At 41.0% G+C, this 12,816-nt stretch overlaps 1 protein-coding gene across 8 annotated transcripts in view; it reads right to left on the bottom strand.

Annotated features, from left to right (window-relative positions):
- Positions 1–12,816, bottom strand: part of cacna2d2a (calcium channel, voltage-dependent, alpha 2/delta subunit 2a) — a 904,752-nt gene that overhangs the window by 62,005 nt on the left and 829,931 nt on the right. For all 8 annotated transcript variants that reach the window (XM_073072600.1, XM_073072591.1, XM_073072592.1 and 5 more), the window contains 2 exons: positions 12,430–12,492; positions 5,805–5,908 (listed from right to left, as the gene is read on the bottom strand). In XM_073072600.1, the coding sequence (XP_072928701.1) occupies positions 5,805–5,908; positions 12,430–12,492 (167 nt within the window). The remainder of the gene's footprint in view (positions 1–5,804; positions 5,909–12,429; positions 12,493–12,816) is intronic.

Raw genomic sequence — 12,816 nt, 5'->3', positions numbered from 1 at the left:
AAATGGAGATTTTTTTCCCTTGTGGATTAGAGGAGGCTATCAAGAGACTTAATAGACTAGAGACATACAGCTTAATAAGCCCTGCGACCATGAGGTCATGCCAACAATCAAGTACCCTATATTCATTACATGAGTCCTACACCAATCCTAATTTATTCTCTCCACATTTCTAACAACCCCTCCACCCAAGAGACTGCTTGAGACTGACTGTAGACCTTATACAAAGACCCTTTTGAGAATGATGACAGATCTCACATTGAAACTCCACGACTGACAATAAATCTCCCACCTGAACACGAGAATGACTATAAAGCTCTTACTGGGACCATCTTAAAATTGACTATAGATCTCGTACTGAGATACCAATTCTGGGGTTCCAATACTGGGATACCAATACTGAGATACCAATACTGGGATACCAATACTGGGGTTCCAGTACTGGGGTTCCAATACTGGGATACCAATACTGGGATACCAATACTGAGATACCAATACTGGGATACCAATACTGGGATACCAATACTGAGATACCAATACTGGGATACCAATACTGAGATACCAATACTGGGGTTCCAATTTTGGGATACCAATACTGAGATACCAGTACTGAGATACCAACACTGGGATATCAATACTGAGATACCAATACTGGGATACCAATACTGAGATACCAATACTGGGATACCGACACTGGGATATCAATACTGAGATAGCAATGCTGGGATACTAATAATGGGATACTAATACTGAGATACCAATACTGGCATACCAACACTGGGATACTAATACTGAGATACCAATACTGGGACACCAATACTGGGACACCAATACTGGGATATCAATATTGGGATACCAATACTGAAATAACAGTACTGAGATACCAACACTGGGATATCAATACTGAGATACCAATACTGGGGTACCAATACTGAGATATCAATACTGAGATACCAATACTGGGATAACAATACTGTACTGAGATACCAATACTGGGGTACCTTGAGATCTCTTATGCTGAAACCCAATGATATCAATGATTCTTTCTCATTCAGAGATCCTGAAGACTATGAATTCACTCTAAGACCTCTAATATTGAATATGGATTTCACACTGAGATTCCTTGAAACTTAGTGTAGCCCTTGGACATAGACCTATCAACATTATTGATCCCACACTCTGACCTCTCAAGGTTGTTAGATTTTCTGGGACTTTCTACTAATATCACACTGGGCTTCGTGGGACCACCTATTAATCCTACATCCTATGGGACCTTCTATTATTCTTACACATTGTTGAATCCTTTATCAACCCCACCATGAAATGCTATGGAATCTTTAATTTATTCACCTATTCTGATTCTATTTAAGTCTTTGTTGAATCTTATATCAGTACCAAACCAAGATTCTGTGGGATATCAATAACTAAGTGCTGGTCTCTGTGGGATCCTCTATTAATTGCACTATCTATTGTTCAGACACCAAGATTATTGAATGTTCCATTAATGCACTCCACTGGTACCCTTTCATAACACCTCATTGTCATAGAATCAGACAGCATTTGCTCCATCATGTCCAAGTTGACCTATTTATACTAATCCTGTTTACGGGTACTTGGTCAGTAGCCTTCCATGCAAAAAACAGTTCAAGTGCACATTAAATACTTCTTATGTGTAATGAAATCTCAGCTTTAATCTCCCTCTCAAGCTGTGGGTTCCAAACTCTAATTATGCTCTGGCTGAAAAATTCTTCCATATATTCCTCTAAACCTCTTCACCCGAACCTAAACCTCTGTCCTTTTGTTTCATGACATGCCTGTTATGTGGAAAAATGTCCTACCTATCTAATGTCCTGTCTAATGCTGTATGTCTTGGTCTTGTCACTCTTCAGCCCTCTTCTCCAAATCAGTTCTCTCTCCTCATAAGAACTGCAGGCTAGGCAATGTCTTGGTGAATCTACTGCATTTCTTCTCCAATACAATCACCTTCTTAATATCTGTGAATATTTCCACAGCAGGTTGGTGTAGATCCTTCGATCTCAAAGTGATCGAAATGTGATTGGAAAAAATAGCCACATTACTGTATGAGCTAATTTAAAATGCCTGGTTGGCCTTTGAGGAGTTTTGGAGACATTGATAACACTGTTTGCAGGTCAATATTGAATGATTTGCAAACTCCTCATTAAAAATAAAATAAAAACAGAACCCTCTAATAATTCCCCCATCTGAATTTCTGTTATTAATCCCACATTGAAATGTTGTGCGATGCTTCATTAAACACCCTATTTATGTCATTGTGAGCCCTGATTACACTAAGACTACTGGAAACTTTGTTAACCCACTTGTGGGACCTCTATTAATCACACTCTATTAACCATATAACCATATAACAATTACAGCACAGAAACAGGCCATCTTGACCCTTCTCGTCCGTGCTGAACGCTTACTCTCACCTAGACCCACTGACCCGCACTCAGCCCATAACCCTCCATTCCTTTCCTGTCCATATACCTATCCAATTTTACTTTAAATGACAATACTGAACCTGCCTCTACCACTTCTACTGGAAGCTCGTTCCATACAGCTACCACTCTCTGAGTAAAGAAATTCCCCCTCGTGTTACCCTTAAACTTTTGCCCCCTAAGTCTCAACTCATGTCCTCTTGTTTGAATCTCCCCTACTCTCAATGGAAAAAGCCTATCCACATCAACTTTATCTATCCCCCTCATAATTTTAAATACCACTATCAAGTCCCCCCTCAACCTTCTATGCTACAAAGAATAAAGACCTAACTTGTTCAATCTTTCCCTGTAACTTAGGTGCTGAAACCCAGGTAACATTCTAGTAAATCTTCTCTGTACTCTCTCTATTTTGTTGATATCTTTCCTATAATTCAGTGACCAGAACTGTACACAATACTCCAAATTTGGCCTCACCAATGCCTTGTACAATTTGAACATTACATCCCAACTCTTATACTCAATGCTCTGATTTATAAAGGCCAACATACCAAAAGCTTTCATCCCCACCCTATCCAAATGAGATTCCACCTTCAGGGAATTATGCACCATTATTCCTAGATCACTCTGTTCTATTGCATTCTTCAATGCCCTAACATTTACCATGTATGTCCTATTTGGATTATTCCTACCAAAATGTAGCACCTCACACTTATCAGCATTAAACTCCATCTGCCATCGTTCAGCCCACTCTTCTAACTGGCCTAAATCTCTCTGCAAACTTTGAAAACCTACTTCATTATCCGCAATGCCACCTACCTTAGTATCATCTACATACTTACTAATCCAATTTATCACCCCAACATCCAGATCATTAATGTATATGACAAACAACATTGGACCCAGTACAGATCCCTGAGGCACACCACTAGCCACCGGTCTCCAACCTGACAAACAGTTATCCACCACTACTCTCTGGCATCTCCCATCCAGCCACTGTTGAATCCATTTTACTACTTCAATATTAATACCTAACGATTGAACCTTTCTCACTAACCTTCCGTGCGGAACCTTGTCAAAGGTCTTACTGAAGTCCATATAGACAACATTCACTGCTTTACCCTTGTCAACTTTCCTCGTAACCTCTTCAAAAAATTCAATAAGATTTGTCAAACTTAATCTTCCATGCACAAATTCATGTTGACTGCTCCTAATCAGACCCTGTCTATCCAGATAATTATATATACCATCTCTAAGAATACTTTCCATTAATTTACCCACCACTGACGTCAAACTGACAGGCCTATAATTGTTAGGTTTACTCTTAGAACCCTTTTTAAACAATGGAATCACATGAGCAATACGCCAATCCTCCGGCACCATCCCTGTTTCTAATGACATTTGAAATATTTCTGTCAGAGCCCCTGCTATTTCTACACTAACTTCCCTCAAGGTCCTAGGGAATATCCTGTCAGGACCTGGAGATTTATCCACTTTTATATTCCTTAAAAGCACCAGTACTTCCTCTTCCTTAATCGTCATAGTTTCCATAACTTCTCTACTTGTTTCCCTTACCTTACACAATTCAATATCCTTCTCCTTAGTGAATACCGAAGAAAAGAAATTGTTCAAAATCTTCCCCATCTCTTTTGGCTCCACACATAGCTGTCCACTCTGATTCTCTAAGGGACCAATTTTATCCCTCACTATCCTTTTGTTATTAATATAACTGTAGAAACCCTTCAGATTTATTTTCACCTTACTTGCCAAAGCAACCTCAAATCTTCTTTTAGCTTTTCTAATTTCTTTCTGAAGATTCTTCTTACATTCTTTATATTCTTCGAGCACCTCATTTACTCCATGCTGCCTATATTTATTGTAGATATCTCTCTTTTTCCTAACCAAGTTTCCAATATCCCTTGAAACCCATGGCTCTCTCAAACTTTTAACCTTTCCTTTCAACCTAACAGGAACATAAAGATTCTGCACCCTCAAAATTTCACCTTTAAATGACCTCCATTTCTCTATTACATCCTTCCCATAAAACAAATTGTCCCAATCCACTCCTTCTAAATCCTTTCACATCTCCCCACAGTTAGCTTTTCTCTAATCAAAAATCTCAACCCTGGGTCCAGTCCTATTCTTCTCCATAATTATATTGAAACTAATGGCATTGTGATCACTGGACCCGAAGTGCTCCCCAACATATACCTCTGTCACCTGACCTATTTCATTCCCTAACAGAAGATCCAACACTGTCCCTTCTCTAGTTAGTACTGCTGCAAAAAACTATCCTGCACACATTTTTCAAACTCCAAACCATCCATCCCTTTTACAGTATGGGCTTCCCAGTCTATGTGTGGAAAATTAAAATCTCCCACAATCACAACCCTGTGCTTACTACAAATATCTGCTATCTCCTTGCAAATTTGCTCCTCCAATTCTCACTCCCCATTAGGTGATCTATAATACACCCCTATAAGTGTTACAACACCTTTCCCATTCCTCAATTCCACCTAAATAGTCTCCCTAGACGAGCCCTCTAATCTATCCTGCCAAAGTACTGCTGTAATATTTTCTCTGACAAACAACACAACACCTCCCCCTCTTGTCCCTCCGATTCTATCACACGTCCCTCTGATTCTATCACAGAATCGGTCTCCGATCCTATCTCTATTGGACCCTCTATTAATTCCACTCAACTCTGTGTGGGATTTTCAGGTTAAAATTTTAACCTTTAAAATAACTACTCCAATTTATTCTCTGTGGGTTGCTATATTAATCCCTCAACAAGTCTCTGTTGGACCTTCTAAAAATGGAATTCTTTAATAAATCCCTTCAAAGAATCTCGAGTAGGATCCTCTATTAACCCCCATTTGAACCTATGTTGGATCCTCCAATTCGACTATCTGGGCCTCTGCATTAAACTTAGAATAGAATGTGAGATCCACAATCATTTCAGATTGATTTTCTGTGGACCCTCTGTTAATCTTGCTCCAAGATGTGGAAGCTTCAATTAATCCCAGCAGAGACTCTGGTAGCTCCTATTACCCTCTGTTAACTCCAAACTGAAAGTTAATCTATTAATGCACCAATCAGGGCCCTTTCAAAGCATCAAATAAATTCTACCAATTCACTGTTGAACTTTCTATTAATGTACATTACTTAATGTGGAAGAATGCTATGTTAATGGAATCCATTGATGTCAAATGTATGGGTAGGCCTTTGAGGAGTTTCAGAGATATTGATAACAATGTTGTCAGGTGAATAAGGTTGTCAGGTGAGATTTGCAAACTCCTCATTAAAAATAAAATGTAAACATCGAGCCTGTTATCTCCTCAGGACACATACGTTCCCTATACGGTGCACTGAAGATGAAACCAGTGTTGTCTAAGCTTCGCCTGTAATAGCTTGCACTGAAAGGCTCTGGGTCTTCAATCCAATCTTCAGCAGCCCTGTAAACACACATAACTCAGTGCTAGGTAAGATGTTTCTACCATCAACGAGAATCAAGAATCCCAGCTAAGAAGGACATAGAACCTAAGAAAATTTATGACAAGGGGAAGGTGTTTGATTTAACGTGCCTAGATCACCCTGAATCTTGTCCATTATGGTTGTGACCACACACTGTCACAGAAACCTTGTACACACCAGAGACTGCAGAGATTTGGAGTAACACATGAAGAACTGTTGGAACTCAGCAGGTCAGGTAGCATCTGGAGGGAAATGCACAATTGAATTTTTGGATTGGGACCCTTCATCTGGACTAGTCACTCTCCACACCTCTCTCCTTCATTCCATGCTCCACCTTCCTCTCCTGTCAGATTCCACCAGCTTCAGCCCTTTGCCACTTCCACTTCTCAGCTACTGACATCATTCCCACTCTTTTCCCTCCTTACTAACTTTCTGCCCGTTATTCTGCTGGCATTTAGGGCAGCAATGAAGGTCCTCCATCTCTGTCCATATTGTTGCACACAGTTATAGAAGGTTTCTTCATTACTGTTTCCCAAACAATTTTTTTTTGGCCAGTCAGGTTGTTAGCCCCGAGCTAAACCCCGAAATGGAGACTGGTGGACCACTTTTAGTCTGGCCTCTACCTTTTCACCTGTTTGGCATGAGTGACCTACCAACTGCCAAAGCAGAAAGCTCTGACTCCAGCCAATATAGCTCTCCGGGTCATTGAGGCACACAAGTCTCCAAACCCTATGACAAGGGTGTGGCCCTCTATCTGCATATCAACCCCTCAACTGGATCTACCTATCACCTGCTGGCTTTGCTCCACCCCTTGCCTCCACCTCTTTACACTATTTTCCTTTTATCTGCAGACTAAACCATCCTCCATCTCCCTCCATGGAAACTACCTGACCTTTGTGTGTGTGATGACAGAAGGCTAATGCACCACTGAAATTCAAAACAAAGGAGCTAATTTTGAAATTTAAAATGAGTGAAATATCAATGCAGCATATTGCAGAGACCCTCACTCTGAGAGAATGTGGATAAATCTTTTAAACAAAACACATAGAATGCTGAAGGAACTCAGCAAGCCAGGCAGCATCTATGGAAAAGAGTTAATAGTCGATGTTTTGGGTTGAGGTCCTTCATCAGGACTTGTCTCAGCCTGAAACGTCGACTGTACTCTTTTTCATAGATGCTGCCTGGCCTGCTGTGTTCCTCCTGCATTTTGTGTGTGTTGCTTGGATTTTCAGCATCTGCAGATTTTCTTGAGTTTGGGCAAATCTTTTATGCCAGATGCTCTTAAAGAGTTCTGAAAATATCCCAACTCCTTACCCAGAGTCTCCCACTGATTCAACACATCCAAACACACAACTTAATAAAAACATGAAATGATTCATCTACTAACTGAGAACTTATTTTTAACTTTCCACAGTTCCTTTAACTTCCTCTGGAAGTTGTACTTTAGACTTGAAAGGAAGGGAGAGATTTGGGCATTAGTTATCATAATTCGGAAGGGGCAATGTAGTTCCAAGAGACATTCTAAGTTCATGGGACAGTGCCAATTGAAGAGAAAGTCTAACTCCAAGAGAGATAGTAATGCCAGGGGAAATCTGATTCTTACAAGCAGCTTAATTAGACAAAGGAGAGTCAGTGGATGTTGATTATTCAGATTTTCAGAAGGTCTTTGACAAAATGCGGCACACAAGACTGCTTAACCAAATAAGAGCCTATGGTATTATGAGAAAGGTACTAGAATGGAGATTGATTGGCTGATTGGCAGGAGGCATAGAGTGGGAATAAAGGTAGCCTTTTCTGGTTAGCTGCCAGTGACTAGTGGAGTGCTGCAGGGGTTGGTGTTGGGATCGCTTCTTTTTATGCTGTATGTCAATGATTTGGATGAAGGATTTGATGGCTTTGTGAGCAGGTTTACAGACAATATTAAGATAGGTGGAAGGGTTGAAGAAGCAGGGAGTCTGTACAAGGACTTCAACAGATTGGGGGAATGGGCAAAGAAGTGGCAGATGGAACATAGTGTAGGGAAATGTATGGTCATGTACTTTGGTGGGGAGAAAACTTAAAAATCTGAGGTGCAAAGGAACTTGGGAGTCCTCGTGCATGATTTCCTAAAGGTTAATTGGCAGGCTGAGTCAGGGGTAAGGAAAGCAAATGCAATGTTAGCACTCAATTCAAGAGGTCTAGAATACAAAGGCATTCAGGACCTGACGAAGGGTTTCGACCTGAAACGTTGACTGCTTCTTTCAATGGATGCTGCCTGACCTGCTGAGTTCATCCAGCTGTTTTTGTACGTCTTGGGTGCATTTCTAGTTCCACACTATAAGGTATTAATGCGCTGGGAAGGCTGAGAGGAAGATTTATCAGCATGTTGCCTGGGACTGGAACAGCTGGGAGTGTTTTTCATGGACCAGAGGAGGCTGAGAGGGGATCTGATAGCGGTGTTTCAATTTATGAGGGGTATAGATAGGGTAGATAGTGAGAAAGAAGTTCAACAATAAGTTAACCCAGAGAGCGTAGGTTTAAGATGAGGACTAAGAGAGGTAGAGGGGGTCTAAAGATTTTTTTTTCACCCAGAGGATGATTAGAATCTTAGGTTTTTACCCTGAAAAGGTGAAGACAAGTGCTGTTTGAAAAGAATCTGGGCTAGTAGATGATTGGTATGGACATAGTGGTTCATTAGGTCACTTCCTGTGCAGGCTGACAGAATGAGGCAGACTCCAGTGCATTAATATGGGGCAGAGCAACTGAAATTGTAATTCTGTGAGAATGACAACTCTAGTGACACCATCTTCCGCATATATCGAGCTGTTATGTCACTGCAGGGACAGTGTACGGTTAACAGTAAGAAATTAACTGTTAGTCCAATGGGCCTTGTAACCTCAGGCTCTAGGAGTTATCTGCTTCTGGGTCAGAGGGTCTGCCTGTTGAAATTGTGGTTCAATTTTTTATCTAGGTGTAGTGTGTAAACTGTGGGTCAGTATGTTGTAATCTGTAAATCAGCGTGTTGTTACAATGGGGGGACAGAAAGTTGTAAATGTGGGGGTCAGTGAGTTGTAACTGAGGGTGTGAGTTGTAACTGTTGGTCAGTGAGTTTTAACTGTGGGTGAGTGAGTTGTAACCATAGGTGATGGGTTGTAACTGTGAGCCAGTGAGTTGTAACTACATGAGTGAGTTGTAACCGTAGGTGATGGGTTGTAACTGTGGGTGAGTGAGTTGTAACCGTAGGTGATGGGTTGTAACTGTGAGCCAGTGAGTTGTAACTGTACGTGAGTGAGTTGTAACTGTGGGTGAGTGAGTTGTAACTGTAGGTGATGGGTTAAAACTGTGGGCCAGTGAGTTGTAACTGTAAGTGATGGGTTGTAACTGTGGGTGAGTGAGTTGTAACTGTAGGTGATGGGTTGTAACTGTGGGCCAGTGAGTTGTAACTGTAAGTGATGGGTTGTAACTGTGAGCCAGTGAGTTGTAACTGTAGGTGAATGAGTTGTAACCATAGGTGATGGGTTGTAATTGTGAGCCAGTGAGTTGTAACTGTAAGTGATGGGTTGTAACAGTAGGTGAGTGAGTTGTAACTGTGGGTCAGTGAGTTGTAACTATGGATTAGTGAGTTGTAACTGTACGTGACTGAGTTGTAACTGTGAGCCAGTGAGTTGTAACTGTACGTGAGTGAGTTGTAACTGTGAGCCAGTGAGTTGTAACTGTAGGTGATGGGTTATAACTGTGGGCCAGTGAGTTGTAACTGTAAGTGATGGGTTGTAACAGAAGGTGAGTGAGTTGTAACTGTGGGTCAGTGAGTTGTAACTATGGATTAGTGAGTTGTAACTGTGGGCCACTGAGTTGTAATCATGGGTTAGTGTTATGTAACTATGGATGCTATGACCCACAGAATGTTTTAGAAACAGCTTTTACCTCTCTGCCATCAGATTTCTGAACAGTCCTTGATCTCATGAACACTACCTCACTTCACTCGATTTATTTATTCTTGGGATTTATATTAAATTTTTGTATTGCACTGTACTGCTGCCACAAGACAAAATATTTCACCGCATCATCAGTGATAATGAGCCTGACTCTGAATCTGGGAGCACTATTGAATAGCCCTAAGTGTTCATGTTGTGCGACTAGCCACCATTCTCTGCTGTCAACTAAGATTTTACCTTGTTCATTAAAGTTTGGTCAGTGTGTTGTGGAGCGTCAGTGTACTGTAACTATGGAGGTCAGTATACGGAATTTCTGAGCAAATGTGCTTTTCCAAAGGTCATTTTCTGTCTTGGTGAACTTTTAACAGAGTCCATTTGTGTAATGGTTGGCATTTGATATGTATGTTGCAATCTGAACTGTTGATTTTGAATACATGTATTCATAATAAGCATTTGGAATCTAAGTTCAGGACATTAAGCAACTTGGAATCAGACCCTGGAGCACTGATAAGCATACAATTAATAGATAATCATTAAACACCTCACAGCTCTTGGGCATGAAAGGAGTGGAATTGCCCTCATATACCCAGGTCTGTCTGTGCCTAACTCCTGACCCACCAATGTAATCAACTATTGGTATCTGAGTTAGCAGAAGAGGCTGCCCATTTGTGGTGGTAGAGGCAGATACAACATGTTTTTTCAAAAACTCTTTTTTTTAAAGAAATGCATGAATGATAGAAAAATGCAGGGTTATATGGGAGGGAAATGTTAGAATGATCTTGGAATAAGTTAAAAGGTTGCCATAACATTGTGGGCTGAAGAGCCTGTACTGTGCTGTAATACTTTATGTTCTATCTTCTGTTTCACAGTCAAATTGTTCACAAGATCACAAGACAAAGGAGTAGAAGTAGGCCATTCAGCCCATCAAGTCTGCTCTGCTACTCCACCGTGAGCTAAACTATTCACCCATCTAGTTCCAATTTCTGGCTTTTTCCACATATCCCTTGATACCCTGACTAGTTAGATACCTATCAATCTCCTCCTTAAACACCCTCATTGATTGGGCCTCCACAGCTGTATGTGGCAACGAATTCCATAAATCCATGACACTCTGGCTAAAATAATTTCTCCTCATCTCTGTTCTAACTGGGTACCCTCTAGTTCTAAGACTGTGGCCCCTTGTCCTGGACTCACCCACCAAGGGAAACAGCCTTTCCACATCTACTGTCCAACCCTTTCAACATTCGAAATGTTTCTATGAGATCCCCTCTCATTCTTCTATACTCTAATGAATACAGTCCAAGAGCCGACAAACATTCCTCATATGTTAGCATTCCAGGAATCATCCTCGTAAATCTTCTCTGAACTCTCTCTAACATCAGTACATCCCTTCTAAGATAGGGGGCCGAAAACTGCACACAGTATTCCAAATGACGTCTTACCAGTGCCCCATAGAGCCTCATCAACACCTCCTTACTCTTAATGTCCTGAACTTACTCTCCTTACATGAGATATTCATTCCTCTTGAAATAAATGCCAACATAGCATTCGCTTTCCTTACTGCCGATCCAACCTGGTGGTTAACCTTTAGGGTATCCTGCACGAGGACTCCCAAGTCACTTTGCACTTCCAATTTTTGAATTTTCTCCCCATCTAAATAATAATCTGCCTGATTATTTCTTCTTCCAAAATGTACAACCATACATTTCTCAACATTGTATCTCATCTGCTATTTCTTTGCCCACTTTCCTAAACTGACCAAGTCTCTCTGCAACCTTTCTGTTTCTTCAACACTTCCTGCTTCTCCACCTATTTTGGTGTCATCCGCAAACTTAGCTACAAAACCATTTAATCCATAATCTAAATCATCAATATACAGAAGCGGCCCCAACACCGACCCCTGCGGAACACCACTAGTAACCAGCAACCAACCAGAATAGGATCCTTTTATTCCCACCCTTTGCTTTCTGCCTATCAACCAATGCTCCACCCATTCCAATATCTTTTCTGTAATTCCATGGGCTCTCATCTTATTATGCAGCCTCTTTTGTGGCACCTTATCGGAGGCCTTTTGAAAATCCAAATACACAACATCCACACCCTCTCCCTTGTCAATCTTATTTCAGATTACCTCAAAAAATTCCAATAGGTTGGTGAGGTAGGATCTTCTCTTCATGAAACCGTGCTGGATTGGGCCTATCTTGTCATGCACCTTGAGGTATTTCATAACCTTGTCCTTGAGGATCAACTCCAGTAACTTTCCAACTACTGATGTCAGACTAATAGGTCTGTAAGTTTCTTTTTGCTGCCTCCCTCCTTTCTTAAACAGCAGAACTGCATTTACGACCTTCCAGTCCTCTGGAACCATGTCAGAGTCTGTTGATTCCTGGAAGATCATTTCCAATGCCTCCACAATCTCCAAAACCACCTCCTTCAGAACCCATGGGTGCACCTCATCCAGTCCAGGCGGCTTATCTAACCGTAGTCCATTCAGCTTCCCAAGCACTTTCTCTCTAGTAATCTTGACTGTACCTAATTCTATTCCTATTATTTCTGTTTAAATAAATGAAGAAAAACTGGATACTCACTTGGCTGGAAATAATCTTGTGATTCCTCCATCTGTGGCTACGAAGACTGCAAGCAGACCCAGCCTAATTGATGGGTTTATGAAGGAAACAGGAACGGGAGGATAAACGTCAGGAGACAATGAGATAGATTGAGGTGAAAGGAGACCGACAGCACATGGAGAATTCAAACATAGATAGAGTAAAAGGATGGAAAGAAACATAGAGATTGAGACAATGTAGAAGAGAGGTAGATATAGAGAATGACACACACACACACACACACACACACACACACACACACACACACACACACACACACACACACACACACACACACACAGAAAGAGGGTGAAAGTGGGATATAAGGAGTGGAGAAGAGGGAAGAGTCAAAATGAGTTAATTCTTCAA

The sequence above is a fragment of the Hemitrygon akajei genome, chromosome 19 (genome assembly GCF_048418815.1).
Source record: "Hemitrygon akajei chromosome 19, sHemAka1.3, whole genome shotgun sequence".
Taxonomy (NCBI): Eukaryota; Metazoa; Chordata; class Chondrichthyes; order Myliobatiformes; family Dasyatidae; genus Hemitrygon; species Hemitrygon akajei.
The sequence above is the reverse complement of the archived record's forward strand: the minus strand, read 5'-3'. Positions and strand labels throughout refer to the sequence as shown.